The following is a 27,573-nucleotide window of genomic DNA, read 5'->3' on the forward strand; positions in this document are numbered from 1 at the left end:
TATAGTGTGGCTTACAAATATTTTAAAAATCGTTAGAACTCAGACCGGAGCAATGGAATTAACACGTCAAAAAAGCTAAAAATTTAATTGTACAAAAAAAATGTAATATGTGTATTTAAAGATAAAGTTAATACTGGAAATAAGATGATAACTTTGCATGGTCAAATAATTGTAAAAAATAATATTTCAAGTAAAGTATGTTTCAACTGTATTGGCGGAAATGTCTAGGAACAGTAAAGCCTCACCAAACAAAGCAGTGGCGTTCCAAAATTCACTTATGATTTAAATTAAATTGTTAAAGATACACAAAATTTATTGAAGAATGATATTAGATTATATTTTTGGCAATATTGTACTACATTTTAATACATATTATTATAATATATCATATACATATATTGTCTGTATGTGAAACCACAGATACGTATTACAGATTACAGTAGTAATGAATATTAATTACAAAGAGTGTTTTAACTTTAAAACCTTTACTATTTATATTATTACTCATTTAAACGTCACAAACTTAGATAGAAGAATATACGATATGATTGTAATAAAGTAAAAATATAATACATACATACAGGACAGTTTGGAAAACTTATATTCATATAGGTTATATAGATACATCGTAATGTTAAATTATATTATTCACTTTCATAATCAGATGCACTGTCGTCGTCACTAGAATCATTTAAATCAATCCTTAATTTTTCAGTAATTATATCTATGCGACGTTCACTTTCCAAATACTCATTTTCAACCTTGACAACATATTCACACACTTTCTTTCAGTTATCTACAGTTACTCTAGCAAATTCCTGTTCCACCAACAGCTTTACGTCTTCTAACTTAAAATAAATGTTTTGTTTTGCAACTTCATTTTTTATTTGCGCTAAACCATTTCTATAGGGTTCAAGTCTGGATAATATGGCGGAAGTTGTAAAGAAACATGTCCACATTCTTGCAGAACTTTCTCAAATTTATATGTAATATGATCTTATTTAGTGGAACATGTAGAAGAATACATATATCTGGGTCAGAATATCAAGGTAAACAAAGAAAACCAAACTACCGAAATAAGCAGACGAGTAAGAATGGGATGGGCCGCATTTGGAAAACTCTCATACATACTGAAAGACAAAAAGATACCCCAAAACCTTCGAACAAAAGTGTTCGATTCTTGTATCCTTCCCGTTCTCACTTACGGAGCTCAAACCTGGACATTCACAAAAAAGAACATGGACAAGATTCGAAAAACTCAGCGAGCCATGGAACGACAGATGCTTGGTATCTCACTAATAGATCGGCAAACGAACGAAGCAATCCGGAACAGAACAAAAATAAATGACGCCGCGAAACAAGCAGCTAAATTAAAATGGAAATGGGCTGGACACAACGAACGTCTCGAAGATGGTAGATGGAACAAAGAAGTGGAAACGCCTAGCACACAACAGGGATGAATGGCGAGAAATGGGAGAGGCCTTTATTCGACAATTCGGATAGAAGAAGGGTTATAAAAAAAAAAAAAAAAAAAAAAAAAATGATCTTATTTGTGTCGTTTGATGATTTCATGCAATTGCAGTTTTAACATTGATGTTACAAATGGTAAATTTTTTTCTATCGGCCAAGATATTATATCCATTTTTTTAGAATTACTGGTGGGTGCTTTACATTAGTAAAGAAGTTTAGAATTACAAGTGCTCAATACAGACTTAGACTAAATATCACAAAAACCAAATGGATGTTAGTAAGCAAAACCCAACAACCACCACAGCAACTGATATTAGACAATGAAAGAATTGAACACGTGGATTCGTACATCTACTTGGGAACAACAGTTAACTCAAATTGGGATCAAGCGAAGGAAATACGTATAAGAGTAGAAAAGGCAAGAGCATCGTTCACTAGCATAAAGCAAATTTTCACCTCTAAAAGCCTTACCCTACCTCTCAAAATTCGACTTCTGAAATGTTATGTATTCCCGGTTTTGTTATATGGAATGGAGGCGTGGACAAAGACCGCAACATTGATGAAAAAAGTAGAGGCCTTCGAAATGTGGGCTTACCGACGTATATTACGTATATCCTGGACTGAGCACGTGACCAACGAAGAGGTACTACGCCGGATAGGTAAAGAGAGAGAAGTAGGAATAAGTATAAAGAAAAGAAAGTTGGAATACTTGGGTCACGTTATGAGACATAATAAATATAGAGTACTACAACTGATCGTTCAAGGGAAAATAGACAGCAGAAGGGGTCCAGGGAGGAGAAGACACTCGTGGCTCCAAAACTTGCGGCAATGGTTCGGATTGTCATCTGCTGAACTATTCAGATCTGCCGTAAACAAAGTCAGAATAGCCATGTTGATTGCCAACGTTCGGAACGGACAAGGCACATGAAGAAGGTGGGTGCTTTATTAATTTGTACATTATGATATGACGCATTATCAGTAACAACAACAGATCCAACAGGCAAATTGTTGATTAACTGTTCTTTCGTCCATTTTTCAGAATTTTCTGAATTCATATCTTCATATCTATTAACTCCGTTCAAATAATAAACGTCGATTATCTTTTGCTTTCTTCCATTTAAATCCCAAATCTTTTACAATTCTATAGAGAGAACTCACACTTCCAGTCCACTCGTACACCTGTTCAAGCCTTTTCTGCAAAAGCTTAAATGATAAACGACAACGTTCAGTCTCATGAAAACGATGAATAGTATTTCTAATGAACTGTCTGTCATACTCCCTCAAGTTTGTCACGGTTGCTTTCCTTTTAGCAAGTGTTGTAGCTGGAAATTTTAGTGTATTATTTGACTCTACGTTTGTTAACATACTCGCTTGTTGAATGATCCTTTTTACTGTACGTAAAGATACTCCAGTAGCTTTACTCACACGTTGTTTATTACTGGTTCGATTATATTTAGGAAATAGTATTTGCATATATTTAAATATATTGTAACTATTCCTTTGGATTCTGTTGTCAATCTGATCTGTTTACTCGTACTACACTTAACCATCTTCATTTTTACGTAAACATACTTTTCAAATTTTACTTAAATACATTATTGAGCTTTACCAAACAGTATTATATCGTTTGATAGTTGATAGTGTTTTTGATATATTTTTTTACTTTAGTTTATCTGTTTAGTGGAATTAATAACCAAAATTTAGTGGTAATCATTAAAGATCATTAAAACTAGAAACTTAGATATTAGTAATGATTTTATCCAAAATAGTTACCCACTTTAACTTATGATTGTGGCTCAGATAGCTCAATAAGATGGATAGTTGACTATCAGATGTAACGTGTGGATTTACTTTCTCAATTCAGTGATAATCTCATCATTTTTTTAAAAATGTCCAAAGTCGTAACCTAATTGACTTCTATCCATCCATCCTATGGCTCTACAAGCAATTCGAGCCCTGGCGTCGCTTATTAAACCTCTCCATCCATTATGGTCTGTAGGCATTCTCCTCCACGATCGACTACCAAGGAGATTTCTGGCGTCCTCATCTACATCATCCTCCCACCGCTTTTTCGGTCTTTCAATAGGTCTCTTAACCTGCATTTTTCCATTTAACTGTTTTTTGGTAAGCCTGTTTTCTTACATCCTATATACATAGCCTGTCTATTGAAAACGCTGTAGGTAAACATACTGAGATAGAGGTGAACCTTTATATATACCTAGTCGACTTAGTCGGTGTTACGGAGAATTAAACATGAGTGCAGTTGCGGTTAGAGTGGGTGCAGTTGTCCACACCCTTGGTTGAAAAGTGACAGCAGACGCGAAGAAAGAAGAACAAGATGAAGATGGCTATAGACTTTATTTAAGAGTCGAGTTTAATTTTTGTAATCAGTTTTGTGTAAGTTTGTTGCAGTAAAAATAAAGTAGAAACTAGTGTATCAATTTTACACAAGCGAGTTTTATCCAAACAAGCGATTTTACCCCAACAGTCAGAATATAAGAAAGAAAGAAAAAATCTAAGAAAGAGCAGATATATAGGATCCTGCTTACAACATTTCATATTATAATATACGTTATATCAGTGGTTGAATTAATTTGCTTAGCACGTTTTAAAAAAGATTATAGCTTCTTAAAAATATTTTTAAGTGGTTTTGTAAAGCACTGTATTATATGATGAATGCATGCTCAGATATGGCTTCTCTGGGAATCTGAAATGTCTGTAAATTCAACAAATTGTGTTGTTGTAAATTGTTTTATTTGCGCTTGTCATAACAGGCTCATTCTACATTGTCATTACGCAAATACAGGTCCTTTGTCAAATGATGCGGTCATTATAAAGCTTTAATTATATTATAAAGTCCTTCGTATGTATCTTCTCGTAGTCAGCTTTGTGTAATCGATAGAATATTCATAATGCTTTATCGGTCAATGCAAGACTTGAGTAACAATAAAAGCAAAGCGTCTGATGGCTTTGAGCGCTTTTCCAACAAATTGAAATCTGAAATAAGATGGGAAAACCAAATAGGATTAGAGAAGTTCAGACTGGCTTACAGATATAAGTAATAAGCAATTGTGTTTTTATTTACGTTAAGAGTAGGTATTCAGATTAGGGTATAATAAATCTATTATTTATGAGATATTTTAATTCAGTGTGGTCCAACCTTTTAGACTCCAAATTCGACTCGTTCAAAAAAAGTTTATTTAAAAAAATAAAATACAAACGAAATATTATTTATAAGTATATTATTATGGTTTACAAGTTACATGTTATGTTTAAAATTTAACATAAAATAAAAAATCAATGGGATATTTTTGACGCAAGGGTTTATCCTCTACTAACTTTTGCACCTCTACATCTATGCTAGTAGTGAGTCTAATATACGCTTCCAGGGAATCGTTTTCCATGCGATTACGTGTTTTAGATTTAATATGCTTCAAAGCAGAAAATGTACTTTCACATATATAGGTACTACCAAACATTGAATATAGTTTCAACGCAAAGTTGCGAAGTTTAGGAAAACGATCATTGGAGACTAACTTCCAAAAGGTACTAATGTCTTTATTTTTCTTTTCTTGAAAAACGAAACTGTAGTTCGCACAGCTCTAATTGGTATTCTGCTGATTGGTTCTGAATGTTGACTTCCATTGACTTGTTAAAAAGCTCAATATCGGGTTTTAGTGCATCAAATTCCGAAAACCTTTCTCAAATTTTTTTTTTATTTCTGTAAGAACTTTTGCAAACCTCGAGATATTGACCATGGTTTCTTCTCGATTTATTTCGAAACAAGCAGGAAAATGCGTGAGGTCGTTTATTTTCATGCAGTTCTCGAAAAGATCAAGTTTTTTGTAAAATGTCTCAATTTGACCAACCAACTGTGATACTGTTTTATTTTTCCCCTGGAGTTGTATTTTTAATGTGTTCAAGTGAGAGGTAATGTCTGTTAGAAATGCCAGTTCATGAAGAAATGTTTTGTTGTTAAGCTTTGTTGTAAATACGTCCGTGTTAATAACTCTTAACATCTCTTTTCTTAAAGAAAAAAAATTCTAAGGCATTTATCTCCACTCAACCAGCGTATCTCTGAATTAAGAGGGACGTCCTTATATTCAGTATTTAATTCCTCCAAGAAAGAGATGCATTTTCAGTGTCGCTGATCTCTGTTTCCTCCTCTTAAGTTGTTTACTATCTGCACAACAGTGTTCATAGTATCGTTGATTTTAATTATCTTTCCACAGAGAGCCTCTTGACGGATAATGCAATGAAACATAACACAGTAAACACCATTTTCTCGCAAAAGTCCAGCCAATTCCGTTACGCGTCCCGTCATTGCTACGGAAAGAGAATAAGCGAAAATATATTCTCTCTTTCGACTTTGGCATTAAAGTCTCCTGTTATTATACTAATGCCATTTTTTGGGCACTAATCGTACTCTCAGTCTAGTGCCTCATAGAACATGTCTTTTTCTTCATCCTCTGTTTCATCCGTTGGAACATGGATGCGAATACTGCTAATATTAGCGAATTTCCCTTAGTCTTATTCGACATATCCTATGATCAATAGCTTTGAAATCAATTATATTATAGGTAATATTATATCACATAAAAAATATTCAAAAATTAATTTGATCTCTATAAAATTACTTTGTTTAATGTTTAAGTTACAAATATGTCATAAAACTTAATATTGCGGTAAATAAAAATAAAATTAAAAATTTTTACAGGCTCTTTCTTCGGCCCTGTCGGTCCACAATATTCACCAGCCGGAATTGCTTACCAACAACATTATTCTCCTAACTATCAACACCAGCAATATAACGACTATCCTCACCATGGTTACGGATCTGGTGTTCATTTCAGAAACGACGAAGAATCTGCTCAAAATTTAGCTTACAATGGTTGGAGGGAATACAGAAGTAAGGACAAAGGAATAGAAGCAGAGACTACACCTACGAAGAAATCTATTTTACCTGACTCATAAAATAGTATTAACAAAATTGGTTAGATTAGTTTAGTAACGTTTAAGTAGTTGATATAAAATGTAGAGTTAACGACGAAATTGCAAAATAAAGTATGATTTTTATACCTACAATTTGATGTAGGCTTTAAACATTATACTTTGTTTTGAAGTTTTTATAATTATCATTATTTATTTATCGACTGATGTATACATATTGTTTTAAGAATACTGCTCCCAAAAAAGGTATTTTTTGAAGAGAGTCACTGTATCATTTAATCAAAGTGACGCTATGGTTGAAGTGACGCTAATTTGTTTATTTTCTTTCTCTTTGTTTGTAGATTCATAATGCCTCGTAAATGTCATGTCTATCACATCGTCTGTCCAATTTTGTATTCTCATATTATTCAAATTTTTTAAGAGATTTACCCCTTAATTTGACTCTGAGCCCTAACCGCAATTTGCCGACTGGGTCCTACCCGCATAACCGATCGTTAAGCCATTTGTCCTGGACACTCTGCACATGCCCTGTCGAACTAAAAGTTTGTGCTTTTATCCCATTGATTACAACTAAATACTTGTATATGCTTTTCAATTCCTCATAGATTCCAATTCGATGTTTTCAAGTTGTGCTATTATATATTTTCCTCAATATTTTGCTTTAAAAAAAACTTTATGGGGTCGTATTTTTTCGTGATGCTTCAGGTTTCTGAACCGTATGTTATGATTGGACCAATTCACTGTTTTATTTACTTAGATGTTTGATGCTTTTAATAACACTTTAAATTTTATTATATCTTTAGTGCCTATAAACCTTTGTTTTTTTTGTTTTCGAGATCATATTTCTCTGGTCTATCCGTATTTTTTATAATATTACTGTGTACAGTATTTATGTTATCAGCGCACCCCGGAATTATTTAAAGGCCTATTTGAATAATTATTATATACCATAGAAATCAGGTTTCAGGAAGTAGAGATAGCCATAAATTCACTCAAAAATATAAAATTACCAGGTCCAGACAGCATAACCATTGAGCTTTAAAAACACAAAGGAGAAGGAATAACCCTAGAAATGACAAAATTTCAGATTCAGATCTGAAAGATCTTGCTTAGACACCGTATTTGTACTAAGATAAATCACAGAAAAGGCCATTGAGTACAATTAACCATCATATCTATGTTTAATAGACCTGACAAAGGCTTTCGATCGCATCCAAATTGAAGACGTCTTACACCTACTGTATAAAAGAAACATACCAATCAATATTACATAAACCATCAAAAACATCTAGTTACATAATCGAATACAGGCAAAGATAAATGAAAAACTAACACAGTGTATACCAGTACAAAGCGAAGTCAGACAGGACGACTCGTTAAGCCCATTTCTCTTTGATATAATAATGGACGAAATCATACAAGCAGTAGGTACATACCGTCATGGTTACATAATGGAAAACAAAGAAATTAAAATACTATGTTATGCAGATGACGCCACAATAATAAACGAGATAAAAGATGAGCTCCAAAGATTATCATATATCTTTAATACAACAGCCAAAAAATATAATTATGATAATAGCAGAAAAAACCCAATGTATGACAACACCTAAATACCCACTACGATATAAAATCGAAATTGATGAAAAAATAACATAGCAGGAGGCAAGGTTTAGATATTTAGGAATAGACGCAACTAGTTAAGGAGATGTTGAAGAAAAAGTACGAAAACAAAGCTTAAAAGCAAGTAAAGTGGCAGGATCTCTTAATAACATAATCTGAAGGAACAAACACTTAAGACAAGACAAAAAACAAGAATCTATAAAGCAGCAATTAGACCTATAATAACATAAACGTCGGAGACAAGACCTGACACATCTAAAACGTGACGACTACTAGAAATATCAGAGATATAAATACTCCGACGAATATCAGAGAAAAGTCTGTTGGATAGGGAGAAAAGCAAAACCATAAGAAAATCATGCAATATAAAAGATATAAATGTTTGGGTGACAAAACGGAAACTGGAGTGGAACGAACACATTAGTAGAATGGCAGAGGATAGGATAATACGAATAGCACGAGATAAGTCACCAAATGGTCGAAGAAGTATTAGCGGACAAAAAAGGTGGTGGGATAATTTAAACAATTTATTAGGCTAATATTGAAAAAGAAACAAGCTTTAAAGCCTACATAAAAAAAAGAAAGAAGAATAACAATTCTAAGAAAACCTCCAGCTTTGTGTTAGCTTCTTTAATGGCAATATCTAAGACAATGCTAAAAAGTAGTAGTAATAGTCGGTCATCTGTTTTAAACCATTGGCAATATTAACATTTTTTGTAATATACTTTCCTAATTCGACTGAAGCTATCAAAATCTCAATACATATTTTTATTAAATAATGATCTTACTTAGTAAATTTAGACTTCTCGTGGCTTATGAAGTTGATGCTGTATTTCCTGATATCACAGGTATTCGATTTTGGCTTTTCTATGTTGGATAACAGCTCTTTTTCTTTTTTCATTCTTAATAAAACGTTCACGACTGAACTCTGTACAACAGTATAGGAAAGATTTAACATCGTAGTAACCTGATTTTTATGGGTATTGATCAATCCTGACATTTAAATAGCTACGACATCTTTTGAAAAGCAGATCTTGCTTACTCTAGTTATTCTACATTTGATTTCTAGAGAAAGATCCCAATTTTCATTGATGTTCATACTAACGTAGGTGTATGTTTTAACTTTTTTTATTCGTTTTGATGTTGTTGCTGCAATCTCCGTTAATGCCAGCTGCAACATCCTCTATTGCTTTCTGATAGATTTTCTCAAAGTGTATGTTAAACGGTAAGGGTGATACTATACATCCCTATTGGACCCCACGTTAGATTTTGATATCATCGGATTCTCCTGCACGATTTTTTTTAAGGAAAGACGAGTTTGATTCCAGTAAAGATTGATAATAATTCTAAGATCACAGGTGTTAATTCCAATATGTGTAAATATCTATATCAGCTTGTTATGCTTTACTGTATCAAACGCCTTATAGTAATCAATGAAGCATGCTTAAATTTTGTAATTCACATCTTTACATCTTTTAAATTGCACTTGTATGCTAAAGAGAGCTGCTCTCGTACCCACTGCCTCCCGAAAACCAAAGCGTTGTTGCGAATATACCAAAAAATTTCTTACTTCGTTTTGTGTTGCTGTATGCTGATATAACTCTGGCTGGGATTTATATACGATAAAGACGTGAAGCGAAAATAATAATGGAAGTAGGTTTTAAACAAAAAATAGGAAAACCAAGAAAGAATCAGATTATTTAAAGTTAAGTAAAGTATTTACTTATTCAGCTAGAGAAACAATTTTGCGACAAAGTTGGCATTATTTGTTTGTCCATTTATCTAAACATTTTATATCTTTCTCATAATTATGTATATGACCATGTTTATTCACTCCGTGCGTGACTGACGCGACACCTACCGCCTTCATCTGACAGTTTTGGACCTACCAATTTTCAGGTTAAACATATGACATATGTTTGACATTGTTAAATATATGCGAAATTGACAATTATTAATAATTAACTTTTTAATTATATTTTTTCAGTTTATGTACAAAATAAATGTAGTATTAAAAACTGGGTTTCTCAAAATTCATCATAATATATCTTTTCAACCACAAACGGAAAAGAAAGGAAAAAGTCTAGTATTGGCAAATCAAGTTTTTCACGTCAAAGAGCATATATTTAAAAACAGTAATAGTAAAAGCTATGATATAAAAACTAAAGTCATCAGGCACTCTGCAGTTAGCTTGAAGCCTTATAAAATATCATTTAAGGTAAAATATTTAAATTTTTCCTATTTCAATTGCATAAAAATGAAGTTATGTGATATTAACTTTTTCATATTAATAGCACGGATCCATCTTTTTCTTTTCTCTAATTTATATGTAATCTTTGGGAACCTATAAAAACTACACTTAGTATTTTTGCTATTATTAGCACAATTAAATACGCAACATGTATTTGCACACATTTTTGATAAAATTTATGCGTAAAAAGGTAGGTCCAATTGTGTCATATTTCGCCGCTACGCACGCTGGCATCGTTTCAAAGTACCCCTACCATGGTCACGCATGGAGCCAATAGTGTAGTTTATAAGTTCTTATGATTTTTAAAGTCACTGTTTAATTTGAGACAAAATTTGTTTTTTTTTCTGTCTAATTTGTCAAGCTTTGTTTTAACAAGTTTTGCTAAGTGCATATCGAGTCCCATTATATTTTTAGTATCTACCAGATGTTTCTCTTCTACGTCTTGTATTGTCTTCCACCTAAGTCAAGTGTATCTATGTGTCACAGATCTTAAGTTAGACATTCTTGTTTCTTTAAATAGCTTTGCTTGAGATTTGTACAGATTGAATAAATATTTTACTTCCTAAGTGAAAAGCTAATTTTTTCGTATTGCAGTTGGTAGCTACTCTGATTTATTTAGTTCTGTACTCGTTTTATCCAATATGCCGTAAATGTACTGATAATTATTAAAACAGTTTGAAGTATAAACGTCATCAATGGCTGTAACATGCTCAAAGGCTCGACTTTTTTATGAAAAGTGCAAATGATTATACATAATTAAGTTTGGCTAGTGTTTATGCGGCAAACAAATTTATCACATAAAATAATAAATATCCCTGGGAGAGTATTCTGATTACATAAAATAGATTGTCTCTACTTTTTATTCTCACTTATTTATATGGATGTACGTAGTCTTGTTTTGTAAATTATATTTTTTTAATAGTTTAAGATGCTTACCATGTATAGAATATTTATTTTTAGCATATTTTTATAATAAATTTTATAAAGAAAATTAAGGGTAGTTTATGAATAGATTAAACCATTCTGTTTTATTAAAAAAAAACCTTGTCTTTAAATTTTTGGTGCTTTTTAATAAATCAATATTATTGATTAAACATCATCATCAAGGCCTTGCAATATCTGGAGATAATAGCTAAATAGCTTTTGAGATAGGCCTGTCGGTAGTTTCAATAAGGCATTTCCTTTAATTAGAATTAAGTCAAAACATCACAAACCCTGGACTACCAAAGGTATCCGCATATCAGCCAAGAATATCCGTCCACTACTGTACATCAAGAAATTTCAACGTCTTTGTCACTAAATATATCTCCAAGTACAAAGGAACCTGTTCAAAACTTATCAAAACAGCTAAAAAAATGTACTATTAGAATCGTCTGGAAAGCTCTAAAAATGTTGCAAAAGAAACTTGGTCCATAATAAACGATATTGGAAATAAAACTAACACAGCTCAAACATTTTCTCTTCCAAACCCTAAAAATCTAAATAAATACTTCGTTATTGTGAGTAAAAATATAACCTGCACTATTTTTCCACAATAAGATTCTATTTTAACACAACAAGGCACAAGAAGCAGAGGACGACCACGAATGGGATGGATTGATGATGTGGAAGAAGACCTACAGATTCCAAGTGTTAGAAGATGGAGGGAAGTTGCCAGGAATCGACAGGAGTGGCGACTTCTTTGTGAGCAGGCCAAGATCCACAACGGATTGTCGAGCCACTTATGATCAAGATCCTATTTCCTATCTCCCCAATTCAAAAAAGGTCTCGAATTCATTCTTTATTAGACCAGTTGAGAAATCTGAACTCATCCAAACAATTCGTAGTATCAAAAGAAAATCTTCGTATAGTACTGATGCACTATCCATATAAAGATTTTATTAAATCTCCCAAAAAATTTGTTGGAACTCCTGGTCTCACTAATTAACGATTCCCTTGAAAAAGGTATATTTTCAGAGTCCCTTAAGACAGCCATTTTTATTCCTCTTTATAAGGGTGGTGAAAAATCTAATGTATGCAACTATAGACCTATTGCCTTACTACCGATCCTATCCAAAATTATTGAGAGACTTATAAAAGCCCAACTTATGTCCTTTCTCGTTGAAAACAAAGGTAAAGTTTTATGTACTACATGAGGTCTATCAAGCACTAAACAATAATCTTTATACTGCCACTGTTTTTTGTGACTATGTCAAAGCTTTTGATTGTGTAAATCACGACATTTTGATAAAAAAAAAATAAATTTCTGCGGAGTTCGAGGTATTTCTTTGAATAAGTTCCAATCTTACTTGAGGAATAGGAAACAACTAGTTAGAGCAGATGATACTGACTCTAGTCACAAAAGCATTGTATGTGGAGTACCACAAGGTTCAGTACTGGGTTCTCTGCTTTTCCTTATCTTTATAAATGACATCACTAACTTAAAAATCGATGGAAAAATTTTTTCTTTTTGCTGATGATACTAGTATTAGATGGAGGAACTCTAATATTGCATCTCTTTATGTAATTATAACTTCTGATCTACTTAAAATAAAAACCTGGTCCAACTCTAATTTACTCTCTTTTAACGTGGATAAGACAGTAGCATTATCTTATAAAGGAGCTTTTCAACCCTTGCTTCTTAATAATAGCCAAATCAGTTTAATTAATTCGTAAAATTTCTTGGTATTTTTATAGACAGCAACCTTAAATGTTCCCTTCATATCAATTTGTTAAGTAAGAAACCAGCCTCAGCCTACGCCTCAATTTAGCATATTCCAAAATAACATATTTCTTTATTCGAGTCTGATCCTTGATATGGCCTTCCTTTTTTGGGTTCTAGTACAGCTGCCCAATCTGATGTCATGTTTAAATTACAAAAAAGAGCAATACCTATATGTTTTTCCAGTACGACCTAATCATTACTACTCCACCAGAAATTCAAGCTTTGATGTGTATTTACCGATCCCGTCCACTGAGTTAGTAAAGAATTCTATATTATATTGAACAAAAAAATTATACAACCACCCCCATTTGCAACTTAAATCTATAACTTCTTTCCTTAAGTTCCGTAAATTGACAAAAGCCACCATTATTATAAATTTCTGTGGGTTTGCTGCTGCCATGTCTCTTTCCGTTTATTACTGTCTTTGCATTGAAGTTTCCACTTCTTGATGTTCATTGCTCTTATATTTTCTATTTTGTAATCTAGCCATAATCTAGATAATTCTTTTCACCTGGGCCGTATTTGTTATTCTTCTTAGCATATTTAGGTGTAGTAGTCTCAGTATGTGTTCAGTCCTTTTTAAGCGTAGTGATTTTATGTTCCGTCTTTTTGTTTTTCTGTATCTGTATTTCATTTTGTATTCGTATTATCTTCTTCACTTTCCCATCACAATAATATTTTGTTTATATTATACAGGGTATTTACAAAGTTATAACCAATTTTCTATGAAATTCATAACAAGTTCAACTCCCTGTAGAATTAAAAAAAAATCACAATAAAAATAATCTATTGGTGCTCTATTTTTCTATTGATTGTTGAAATTTTAAAAAATGACTGATATAGCTAATTTTCTTTATATCGAATACAGGGTGAGTCAAAACGCAAGTAAATTATTTTCTCAGTAGCTTTAAATAGAACACCCTGCATTTTGTGTTAGTATTAAACAGTTCCATTACCATACTTTAATTTTTTTTAATACTTCCTATGTCTAAACTTATTAGATTTTAAATTTTTTTTTTTAATTATTAATTAGGTGTATTCAATGGTAATTCATGACTGAGTTTGTTCACGCCTCTATCCAATTCGAGTTTATTTTATGCAGTTTTACAATCCGGCAACATAGTGGCGTAGGGAGATATATTATGCCATATGTGAAGATAAGGCGAGTCCCTTAAGGCACCCCAAAGACGACAGACAGCACTCAAATACGAGACGAGATCGGTGACACAGCACTCAGAGCGAGCGGACATAATACTTAATAAGCGTTTATATATTCATGTATTGTGTAATTCAAAATAAAATCAGTTTTGTTTTCGCACGGAGTTTGATTATTAACCAGCGGCACAAGCGAAGTGCATATCAAGCAAATCCATGGTCTATTCGAGCCGAATCATCAAATTTTTGTGTTGAAACAGTGTAAATTCAACGAATTCCGAACTCATATTTGTGTCATCAAATTAGCGGGCGAAATAGTGCATTCATAGTGGCCCGAGCGCGTTATAGACTGTCGAACGTTGTTCTTAAGACAGTTACATAATTGGACAACTGGGGGTTTAAAATCTGTGAAGACCTGAGGCGAAGATTCTTGGCGCCAGGAGGCTAGCTGTTAGAATACAAATATTTTGGTGAGCATATCCACTTCACATTCCCTTTTATTTATCAGTCTTTGTACCTTTATTCTGCACATGTGATAATTCTGAGAACGTTAGGGTCGAATATCAAGCGATTTATATTCTGTTTCTGTTTACTGTATAATTCATTATAAAATTATGGAGAATTTAAAGCGAAAAAGGGGCGGTTTTAAATGCAAACTCACAATATTTTCGAAATTTATATTAGCGTTAAATGATAAAATAACTAAGGGTGAAACGATTTCAGATTTAGAAGTATTACAGGCTATTGAAATGGTAAATAATATAGAACATTTACGGGGCGAATTCGATGAGGTTCAGGGGCAAATAGAAAATACGGTTCAATTTGAATTATTAGAGGATGAATATACGGAGCGCGAAGAATTCTATAACAAATATTATTCACAATTAGCGGTAGCGCGAAAAATCATTCGCGATAATCAACAAGTAGCTTGTATAGAAAGCGATAAAGCAAGTGAGCGCTCTAAGAATTCATATACAGGGCATTGTATTGAGCTTAAACCTATCGAGTTACCAAAATTTGATGGTAATTATAATAATTGGTTAGATTTTGCAGATCTTTTTGAATCTTTAGTTAACAGAAATGAGTACTTAGACAATATAAGGCCTTTTCATTATTTACAAAGTTCATTACAGGGCGGTGCGGCGCAGGTCATACGAACATTAGAGTTTACCGCCGAAAATTATGCAGTTGCGTGGAAATTAATTAGGGAAAGGTACGATAATAAGAGATTATTAATTTCCAATCATATTAATGCCTTATTTAATATAGAGCCAATACATAAAGAGTCATCTAATAGATTGCGGCAATTAGTTGACATTTTTTCAAAGCATTTATACGCGTTAAAGCAGCTAGGGCTACCTACTGATTCGTGGGACATACTCCTTATTCATATTATTTCTTGTAAGTTCGATACATCGACTTTACGCGCATGGGAGAATAGCAAAACACATAATGAAATTCCTAGTTTTGATGATTTTAAAACGTTTTTAAAATCAAGGGCGGACCTCTTAGAATCACTTGAGGTAAATCAAGCTGAAAAACAAAATACACGGAATATTTCTCAGGCGGGCGCATATTCACGGAATACGAAATATTCACATAACATTCGCGGTCTATATTCATCACAGGGAACTTTAAATAAATCGGATAATACACAGTGTTGCCCTATTTGCAAAAGGGAACACAACATTTATCAATGCGGCGAATTTTCAAAACTTTCATCTAGGGACAGGTTTGATAAAGTAAGACAGGTCAATCTTTGCACGAATTGTCTTAAACCTGGACATTTCTATAAGCGGTGTAGACAATCAACATGCAAGAAATGTGCGTCAAAACACCATACGTTATTGCATCCAGATAGGTCAAGCGAACAGAACGCAGCTTTAGTTCATCAACCGGTAGAAAACGCGAGCGATATACGATCTGCAGATAATATACAAGGTAGTTTAAACACTACCAATTTGTCAGTTTCGGCAGTTAGCGCTGCAGATCAAACTATACTGTCCACAGTATTAGTTAATATTTTTGACAGCCAAGGTAAGGCATACATAGTGCGAGCTTTGTTAGATTGCGGTTCACAAAGCTCATTCATAACCGAAAATTTATGCGATAAACTTAGATTAAAAACGACAAGCGCGAACATATCAGTCATGGGCATAAATAATATTGCATCTCCCGTTCGATTCAAATGCGAAATAAATATACAGTCGCGTAGCGATATAACTTTTCATACAACTTTAAATTGTTTCGTAATACCAGAAATTACGGGGTGCGTGCCGGCATCTGAAATAAACATTAGCGATTTGCAGATACCTAAACATTTAAAATTAGCGCAAACAGAATTAGTTTAGGTAAAAATAAACCATTCATGCAAGAAACAATGTTTGGCTGGATCATAGCAGGGCCGTATATCAGCCAAAACAAAGCATCAGAAAAGCGAATAACTAAGTGTAATTTCACAAACACAATCGAAGTTACAGAACAGCTAAGTAAGTTCTGGGAACTTGAAGATATCTTCAATGGAAAACCTGCACTCTCGGGCGAAGAAATTGCATGCGAAAAACATTTCGAAGATACGGTGAAACGCGACGCGACAGGCAAATTCATAGTATCATTGCCATTCAAGGAATCGATAAGTTCACTCGGTGATTCATTTCGTCAAGCAAAAAATAGATTTTTAAATCTCGAGCGTAAGTTGAATAAAGATGCCAATCTTAAAACTCTTTATAGCGAATTCATCCAGGAATATAAAGAGTTAGGACATATGAAAGGTTTATGCAGAATTACTGAAGCGGCAACAGACTTTAGGGTAAATACTACATTTTATTTTATGCCACATCATCCAGTATTAAAGGAAAATTCTTTGACGACACGTTTGCGCGTTGTGTTCGATTGTAGTGCGCCAACTACAAACGGCATTTCATTAAATAGTATTCAAATGGCCGGACCAACCTTACAAAATGATTTATCTCCATTTCTTGATGATCAGGGCATCATGAGAGTAGGCGGGCGTTTAAAGCATTCCAAATTTACGTATGACAAAAAACATCCCATTATTTTAGCGGCAGATCATATAGTTACATCGTTAATATTTAATCATTTTCACAAGGATCTTATGCATGCTGGTCCTCAGCTTTTACTTGCAACTGTAAGAGAAACTTTCTGGCCGTTATCAGGAAGAAATTTAGCGCGACGTATCGTGCACAAATGTGTAAAATGTTTTAGATTAAAATCTAAATCCATTCAGCCAATAATGGGTGACCTACCTGCCCAGCGTCTCGCAGGTGGCCCACCGTTTATTGTAACAGGTGTAGATTATGCGGGCCCTTTCTTAATTCGCGATAGAAAGGGCCGAGGTTGTAAACTAATAAAGAGTTACATGTGTCTTTTTATTTGTTTTTGTACGAAGGCCATACATTTAGAATTAGTTACAGAACTGTCTAAGGAATCATTTCTGTTGGCCTTTAAAAGATTTATTGCGCGAAGAGGCAAGCCTGAAAAGATGGTCTCCGACAATGGAACCAATTTTATAGCAGCTAGTTCGGAGTTCAAATTGTTAAGAAAATTTTTAGAGCAGCACACTCCCGCGATAAGAGAATCCTTGCGAAAGAATAATATTTCGTGGTCCTTCATACCTCCCTATTCTCCACATTTTGGCGGACTGTGGGAAAGCGGAGTAAGAACAGTTAAGCATCATTTGCATAGGGTTTTGGGAAACGCGCACTTAACGTTCGAGGAATTTTATTCGTTGCTTGTGCAGATTGAAGCTATAATAAATTCCCGACCGATTCATCCTTTATCCTGTGATCCAAATGATCTCTCCCCATTAACTCCTGCACATTTTCTCATCGGAAGACCACTTATTACCAATCCAGATCCAGATTTGCGTCATGTTCCAGTTAATCGGCTCTCAAAATTCCAGCATATTTAGCAGCTTTCTCAGCATATATGGGAACGATGGAACAAAGAATACATCTCCGAACTACAAAAACGCACGAAATGGACTACTACTAACGGTGAAGTTGCGGAAAACACGTTAGTGCTCATAAAAGATGACAATTTACCTCCATTAAGGTGGAGGTTAGGTCGCGTGATCGAACTTTTACGCGGCAGTGATGGTGTAGCCAGAGTTTTTAGGATAAAGACAGACAATGGTATCATAACTCGTTCTTTTTCCAAGGTGTGTCCGCTACCCGTTTCGGACTAAGTGTAGTTTAAACATTTGAACATTTAGCATTAGCAGACGATTTTGTTGGCAGTGTTTGCCAAGGCGGGGGCCATGTTCACGCCTCTATCCAATTCGAGTTTATTTTATGCAGTTTTACAATCCGGCAACATAGTGGCGTAGGGAGATATATTATGCCATATGTGAAGATAAGGCGAGTCCCTTAAGGCACCCCAAAGACGACAGACAGCACTCAAATACGAGACGAGATCGGTGACACAGCACTCAGAGCGAGCGGACATAATACTTAATAAGCGTTTATATATTCATGTATTGTGTAATTCAAAATAAAATCAGTTTTGTTTTCGCACGGAGTTTGATTATTAACCAGCGGCACAAGCGAAGTGCATATCAAGCAAATCCAGAGTTGTCTAAAATTGACAGTTTACCATAATTTTTAACTCACTAAATAGTTAAAAAGATAAATTTGTCTGTTGATGAAATGGTAGATATAATCTGGATATTAGAGAAATGCAATAAAAATGCGTTATTATCAGTCAGAATTGATCGAGAACGGTTTCCTGAGAGACGACAGCCTAAAGCAGAAAGCTTTGAAGGATTAAAGAATTGGTTTAACCGCACTGGTTCAGTTGTGTATCAAGAACACGAACAAAAAAAATTTCTGTGTCAAAGAAAAACAAAATAAATGTGTTGCTGGTAGAAACTGGCAGTGGAACAGCAGGAAGCATATCTCTGTAACATTGTATTCTTACAGGTGATTTCAGGAATACCGTTTTGACGCTCGCTATTAAACTGTTAACTAGTGGAAATTTTTTTCTTACTTCCTCCGCAACTCTGTTTATTCCATGCGCTAAACAAGTGACATGTATTTGGATAAAATATTTTTATATTTTGTCCCGCTTTCACCATATATGGTGCGGCATCAGATAAAATAAGTAATAATTTATCATTAGACACAGCAGCACGGAGAAAAAGTATGCTAATGCTTCTTGTAGAAACCGTGATATTGTTAGAGCGATGGTTTCTTCCACTTGCTTACAGGAAATTAAATACGATTTTGGAAAGCTTTCATCGCTAAGTACACCAATCAATAAGTGCATAATGTATCTTCCTGACGAGTCAGTGATCTCGTCCACACCTATGTAAAAGTAATTATTACCTATTTCGGCTTTTATGTTATGGATAACTGAGGAGTATAACAAGTTGACCTTATTTCTCTTTAGAGTTCGTTCACTAGGAATGTTTTGTTTGAAATATTTTTTAAAAAAAGAACTAGTTTTCATTAGATAATTTTGAAAGCGATATATTAGAATATACTAAAGCACGACACAAGTCTATGTTAAAAGTTTCTTGACCGGTTTGTTTTTTGTAACTTGACTAAAAGCACTTGGACACTGAAAGTTGATATTTTTCACCGGATGTGATTTTTACTTTTTTAGCTAAATGTTTCGCAGTTCTGACATGCTGATTTAGTTGAAATTTTTTTTTCAGATTGAATCTAAAAAAGAATATAAATACTCCATAGTTATAACCATTTTTAAAATCTAAGATTGTAGAAATAAACTAATAATGAACGATTTTTGCATAACAATTAAAATATTCAAATTAAATCAAATAAAAATCGGTGTAGTAATCATGAAAATGTCCCGAAATAACTGTGCAAGAAGGAAGAACCCAGAAATATTTACAAGAGGCCCTTGGTCTTTTCTGTTTACATTTAAAGAAAAAATACTGTGAGCATAAATTAAAAGCACTTAATTAATTAAGTCCAATATATGAAATGTTTTTGTTTTTAGCAAAATTAAAGCAAACTATTCTATTGTTACAAAAAAAATGTTAGCGACCTTTCAGTAGACCATTGAATGATTTGAATTTTAAATAGATATCCTATTTTTCACCGCAAGGAGTTTAAAAAATGCTTAAAAAAAGAAAAAATACATTGATTTATTCCGAACTAGTCTTGTGTCGGTACTTTTCTTAAACATAATCTCCTATTTTAAAATCTTTGTACCACCGTGTAAATTTTTAAAATAAAATAAAAAATAATACGTATGTACTTACGGTTTTGCCACAACATGAGCAATAAACTTCCGTATCCGTATCCCTATCCGTATCCTTATCCGTATCCATAGATAGCTCTTTGCAAGGTTTTATCCAAGTTGAAACATTGCCTATTTTCGGCATTTTCAAAGCACAGTAATTATTCATAATTAGAAATACACGTTGTTTATGTCTCCAATTTTACAACAAAAGCGAAACCAAGTGAAACTGACCGTCAAAATAAAAATTTTTACCTAGAGACATAAACTGGCAAACACAAACCCTTAATTCCAGGACAAAAGGTGACAAAACTATAAGCCGCTGTCTTTTATTAGTTACTATACCAAGAATTTGAATACCAAGCGATTATAAAACAAAATTAAATATTCGCATTTTTATGCAATCTGTGTTTGAATATAAAAATATATAGTTAACACCAAATTTTCAAATTATATGCACTTTATGCTCACTTTTATAAAAATATGCAAAATTTGACATTTTTGCATTTCTTATGCATTATAAATGCAAACTGATGTACTTCAAACTAAACTTTTTGGAGCTGCCGTCTCTAAAGTCCGAATAGCTATGATAATTGTCAATAATCGTCGTGGAGATGGCACTTTAAAAATAAATTAATTAATTACTTACAACGTATATAATTCGTATCTAAAATTTCAAGTATTTTAATTAAAATTTTGTCAAGGTATACTAGGAATCCCCTTTCCAGAGTTCCTAGTTTATAATAAATAGACTAAATTTAATCATTTTAACCAACAATCTTATAACCTCCAGCAACATTTCATACAAGTATATTATGTACTAAACTACCGATAGGGGAATATGCCTCTTAATAACAAAGTCTAGTTTAGTAAATCGCTTATTTAATTAACGACATATTCTTTGAAATTTAATTTAATATAATGTCACTCTACTATTAAAGTTACAAGCTATATACGAAAATTAGTTTATGAGAGTTAATATTGTCTCTATGGACAAGAGAGGAGCAGTCTTGGAACTTCGTTACATTAACTTTTTGGTGATAATATTCCACGGAGAATCTTGGTTGGTTTAAGAAAGATATTCTCTATATAGAATATAGACACTGTTGTCATTAAGTCAGCTTTTTATTTACTTCTGGTACGGACAAAAGTTTATTAAATAAAAGATAATATACTTATATAGTCTAAAATATTTTTTATTGCAAGTCATTTAAAACTACTAACAACTTATTTAAAAAAGGGACAAATATGCTTAAAATAATATCATTGTCAAATTCATTATATATACCCTAATTAGCGAACCTCTGAACTCCCTATTTTGGTGAAAACCACTTTTTAATAGCAAGCTCAAAAGAAATCAATTCTCTACAGACTGACAAATCTCCAAACTCCAGAAAAAATTATTCTGTGTTATATTAAAGGATTAGCGTACCTCTTAACTACAGTCTGTCGTTGTCATGTTGGCACAACTTCTAACTCCCAGTTGTCATGATGTTATTCTATGAGAAGCATCTACGCTGATCGATCTTTTATTGTTGTTGTATTTTGATGTTATTTAAGTTCTCTTTTAAACTTTAAATATGGAAAAGTAAGTGCAAAACAATTTAATTTTTAAGCCTAACCTGTACCATGCAAAAGTAGTTAGTTTATAGTAATGGTTTAATAAAAGCATGAAGATACGATATTTGTTTAAATTTAATAGGTTATGTCAGCTCGTTAAATAACTGGATTAGGAGTTTTGCATTAATTATAGGTAGGCGTACTGCAAAAAATTTTGTAAAATAACTTCAATTAAGTGAAATATTGTGAATAAATAAATTTGTAGATACGAAGGAGCCTACGTAACTTCATATGTTTACAGTTTATTTCAGAGGTACAGTTGAGGTTCCCCAAACTCAATTGTACTTAATTTTGGTTTGTATTTTTTCAGAACATCGAGGGATCAAAAGCTGCTAAATATGCCACTACAACAAAGCAGTCCTAAAACTCAGCTAACAATAATAGTGAACAGCTTACAGAAAAAATAACAGGTCGTTCGGATCATGAAAATGTTGATTCTACTGATGTAGAGTGTACTGTTAATATCCCAAAGAGCATAAACATTGGCGCAATATCACCAAAAATAATTAATGTGCTTTGCAAGTATTAGAAGGCACAGTGGTAAAAATTTAAATTCGGTTTCGCCAGGTAGAAATTGTTTGATTTCTCTTTTTGTTTTTAGATGGCGTAGTTACGTCCGTATATAGTTATTTTGATAACTATTGTCTAAGATGGGAAAGATTTTTCTTTGGATTCAGAGCAGTGGCTATACCGCTCTGAAGAGACCTAAAGAGGTCGAAATACGTATAAGCGGCTTGTCGCTGCCTTGTATCGAAACAAAAATGTAATACCGTCATTTTTGAACTCATCGAAAACTCCAGGGAATCGTCTTCGGGGGCATTCTTCAACAATGTGATGGACGGTCTGTCGCTGCGCACCACAGTCACACTAAGGAGTAAGGGCTTTTTACCATCTATTTAAGCTCTTAGCACATTTGCCACTGCTTGTTGTTATTCTGTTTAATGTTGTCCATGTATTACGGATCAGTTCAAAGCCCGGCGGTTTCTGATCGATACAGGCTATTTGGTGTGCTTCCTGTGGTGAGTCGCTTTCACATTGTCTTCTCTAAACGTTGGTGAGGTTGAAATGTTTCTGACGCAAGAAGTGGCCTCTTAGCAATGGAGGATATATAGATCGCAGTCTGTTTATTATTGTGGATGGGTAGTTGATGGTTGATGATTCTTCGATATTCTCTGAGAAAAGAATGGCTTCTTTCCAGTTCGATAATAGTTCGATGTGGGTCTAATTGTACCTGAGATCATTCACATTGTGTGGTTTAATTGGGTTCAGTAATCTTCATGTGTTTGTACTATCGATCACCCTCATGTGGTGCCAGATAGCTTTTGGTATCACATTGGTAGATATTATTTCGCGTTTTTATTTTGGCTGCTGTTCATTGTGGGTGTTCTTTAAAACTTAATGTGAACGGAAAATTTTTTGTTGACTCGGGCATTATTCAGAAGGAAACAGCACACTTCAATTTTCGTTGCATTGGACCATAGCCTCCATTTGCAAAAGTATTTTTCCATAATGGCAATGTCATCCGTTATTATTTGGGACTATATTTATTTATAAATAAAAATCAGACAAGAAAAATATACTTTTTAGAGCTGTATGTTAAAAATTTAATATGCAAAATGCAAAAAAACTCATAATGACAAACAGCGTTGTAGAACGTGGATAATAATGTGGACAGATAAGTTTAAAGCAGCAGCAAAAATGAAGTTTCCAATAACAATAATATTGGTAATATATTCAAACCAGATTACATACAAAAATGGCTGACTGTATAAATATAATCAGGAGAATAACAAAAAAAAAAGATCCACAACTCGGGGAAAAATCATTGAACACTCCGTAAAAAAATGTTGAGTTAAAAATAATTAACTGGTTGATCTGATTACAAACATACTCTACCTAAACTAAGAGAATAATACTAGAAATTATATACAATGCATCACGTATTATTCAATACTTTTTTACCCTTTTGTGTAACGATACTCGCAAATAAATATATTCATATGAAATCTATTTTATATGTTTTATATTCTGTACATTTTAGACATCTACATTAACTGCTACATTTACAGCTATATTGCTAAATTACGCAGTAATACAACCACTAATAGCATTCTCTCATTCCCTTGGACTCCACCTAAATTCTAATTAAATTTACTAGTACAATTTACAATGATTAATGTATAATAAATTGTGAGGAAAACAATTTATATTACATGTGGTTTATTATAAAATTAGGTAGAGTAAAATTATATATTTAGGTTTGAAGGGCCGTTATTAGTTTTGTAAATTTCTAGTGTAACAAACGAATAAAATAAAGTTAGATTTGAAGCTAGCTGCATAACAACTTATAGTGTCGTGATTAAAAAGAATACGTTACATTACATTTTTGGACGTGAAATGTAAAGAGCATAATTAAATATATTATTATCAGAGCTCGACTTTATAGGCAACAAAAATTGAAGAAAAAGGCGCCTATAGAGGCAAATAGCTTATTATCCTATTATACAAAGTCAAATAACTTATTTATTAACTCATTAAAATCGATAGTATAGACCTCTATAAAAAATTTTGTATAAAGTATACGTATCTCTAAGTATCTGAACATAAAGTAGCAGATAGACATCATAGACATCTCTCATTTGTCAATCCCCTGTCTTTATGTACCGCAAACCTACAATTTTTAGAAATAGATCATGTGTGACACATTATTAGATAGGTATTTTGCGGGTAAATTTGGGCACATAGATTTTCTTTTTATTTTAATTCTGTTCGTGTGCAAAATCATTAATTTAATAAAAGTGTTCTCTCCTAAAAACCAAACGAAACGCTTATGTTTTATTAGTGTTAATGACAAATTTTGTCCGTCACGTCAAAAACTACGTTAAAGGAAATTTTAGGTTTGGTATTTAAACTGTTGGTAGCGTTTAATAGTGATATTAACGATATTAACTAAGTATTTTTATATTCGTTTGAAACAGTCTATGCTATCGCAGAACGCGTTAAAATTATTTCAATATTTTTTTAAGATGCCAAATATGCAAGAACAGTGAAATAATTTAATTAATTTCATCAAGATAAGCAACTTTACTATACGTATACAATTTTGTTAAAAAATTTCATGAAGCAGTTAATGTTGCAACACTGTCCGCAGAGTTATAAATTTCATCCCCACCAAAAACACTTTGGACACTAAATAAGTGAAGATGATCCAAACAGGCGACTACAGTTTTCTGAAATTATGACTGAGAAAATAAACAGTAATCTAAACTTTCTATTTAAGAATAGTTATTAATTTAGTATGATTAATTTAATAATAACAATTATTGTTTTTTGAATGAATATTTTTTTTCCTAAATAGTACTGTCAATTGTCATAATTCCAATTACTGGGCTTATGAAAATCCTATAATTTTCCAGTAAACACATACCCAACAACCATTGACATGAAACGTAAAGGCAAGAATTTATGGGTATCGTATTGATGGGCCATTCTTTTTCAACAAAACTTGATCGGAGAAAGATATCTAGAATTATTGGACGATACAGTTGATCCCATTTTGACAAATATTATCGAAAATTATAGCAGGTACTTAGAAGATGATTTGTTTTCCTACAAGATTTGCGCATTACAGCAGTAATGTAAGGCGATATTTTAATAAACGATTTCCAAGGTAATAGATTGGACGAGAAAGTTTTATTGACTGCCAGCAAGATCCCCCATTTAATTCCCCTGGATTTCTTCCTACGAAGTTACTTAAAAAGCAGAATTTATAATACCATTCCTGCTTTAATTTTCTAGTCTAGTTTTTCTACGAAACGACTAGAAAATAAATTGGAATTTTATCAGTCCATAGAACAGGCGGGTTTTAGAAAAGGCTATGGAACAAACGATCACCTACTGGTAATAAAAAATCTTATAGAAAAATGCACTGAATATAATAAACCACTAGCTTTAATATTTGTCGACTATGAAAAAGCATTCGACGCCGTAAATCAACAAAACATGTTGGAAGCCTTGACAGAATGCCGAATTGACTATCGGTATATAAATATAATTAAACACATATACCAAAACGCAACAGCCAGTGTTAGAGTAGGTGATCGTCAAACCCAAAAATTCCCGATACAACGTGGAGTACGCCAGGGGGACACCATATCGCCGAAACTGTTCACTACGCTTTTGGAATATATATGTAAAAGGGCAAAACTGACCGACAAGGGCATAAACATAAACGGAGAAAAGCTTAGCCATCTAAGGTTTGCAGATGATATTGTACTAATAGCTGATAGGATAGATGAGGCCAAAGAACTTTTAAATCAGCTCTACCTTTCCTCGCTAGAAGGGGGATTGAAAATAAATATATCCAAAACCCAGATGATGACAAATCTTGTAGTCAGCGAAGATATATGCATAGGAACAACATACATAGACCAGGTAATGGCCGATAAATACCTAGGTCATGAGATTTGCATAGGAAAGATAATCTGATATACCAATATGCCTTAAAAGAAAAACGTTTAATCAGTGTGTTTTGCCAGTGTTAACTTACGGTGCGGAAACGTTGACCATGACAAGGAGAACAGTTCAAAAGATCCGTGTGTGACAAAGGGCGATGGAGCGTGCTATGTTGGGCGTTTCACTACGAGACAAGATCCCAAATCGCCAGCTACGACAAAGAACAGGAGTAGCTGATGCAGTAGAGAGAGTAGCAACACTGAAATGGAACTGGGCAGGTTACGTGGCTCGAATGACAGATAATAGATGGACAAAGCGGATACTGGAATGCAGACCAAGAGATGATGCCTACCGAAGCAGAGGTCGTCCACCAACACGTTGGACTGACGATCTAAAACGTTACCATAGGAATTGGATGCAAGATCGAAATAGATGGAAAATTATGAGGGAGATCTATGTCCAGCAGTGGATAAGCGAAGATTGAATGATTCCTGCTTTAATGGAATAACTAAGACTACGAATAGTGTAGGAATATATTCTAGTAGCTTATGATATTCTTCAAAATGTTCGTCGTAATTTCGAATAGCGAAATTATAATTGCATAGCGTTTGTGAATATTATTTTGAAGATTCGATTAAATAATTAGAGCTGATAAGTAAACTGTTTTAAATTATGAATTTAATAATTTAATATAAAGTTAATTTTATTTTTGTGACATTTAATAAAGTTTTTTATTAATGTTACATATTTCGTTTTAATGTAGTTTTAATTTTTTGTGTGGGTAAACCAATTTAAGCCAACCTTACAACTAAATACATGCTAATTATGTCCAACTAGTTATTTGACTTTTAACACTTTTTTTTTTCCTGGCTTGGAAAATTGGCATTCAGCCAGTCTCAATCAAATGAGCTTTAATAATTTTAACAGCTTGCATTAACCTTACTAACCTTAAACAATAGTGATACATATTATCGTTCATAGAATTTCAATTTATTGTCAATAGTCCAATAAACTTTTACATTTTTCATGCCTTAGCGTGCATTTCTCAGAGGACTCAATTTTATTTTTTTTTTATGTATTGGAAGGGTAAGTGTAAACTTAAGTTAAAGTTTGTGGTGCC

At 33.1% G+C, this 27,573-nt stretch overlaps 1 protein-coding gene across 1 annotated transcript in view; it reads left to right on the forward strand.

Annotated features, from left to right (window-relative positions):
* The window catches only part of Osi2 (DUF1676 domain-containing protein Osi2), a 51,176-nt gene extending 39,863 nt beyond the window's left edge, over positions 1–11,313 (forward strand). Inside the window, exon 6 of the mRNA XM_072535520.1 lies at positions 6,188–11,313. Within this exon, the coding sequence (XP_072391621.1) occupies positions 6,188–6,444 (257 nt within the window). The 3' untranslated portion in view covers positions 6,445–11,313. The remainder of the gene's footprint in view (positions 1–6,187) is intronic.
* The last annotated feature ends 16,260 nt before the right edge of the window (positions 11,314–27,573 follow it).

The sequence above is a fragment of the Diabrotica undecimpunctata genome, chromosome 6 (genome assembly GCF_040954645.1).
Source record: "Diabrotica undecimpunctata isolate CICGRU chromosome 6, icDiaUnde3, whole genome shotgun sequence".
Classification (NCBI taxonomy): Eukaryota; Metazoa; Arthropoda; class Insecta; order Coleoptera; family Chrysomelidae; genus Diabrotica; species Diabrotica undecimpunctata.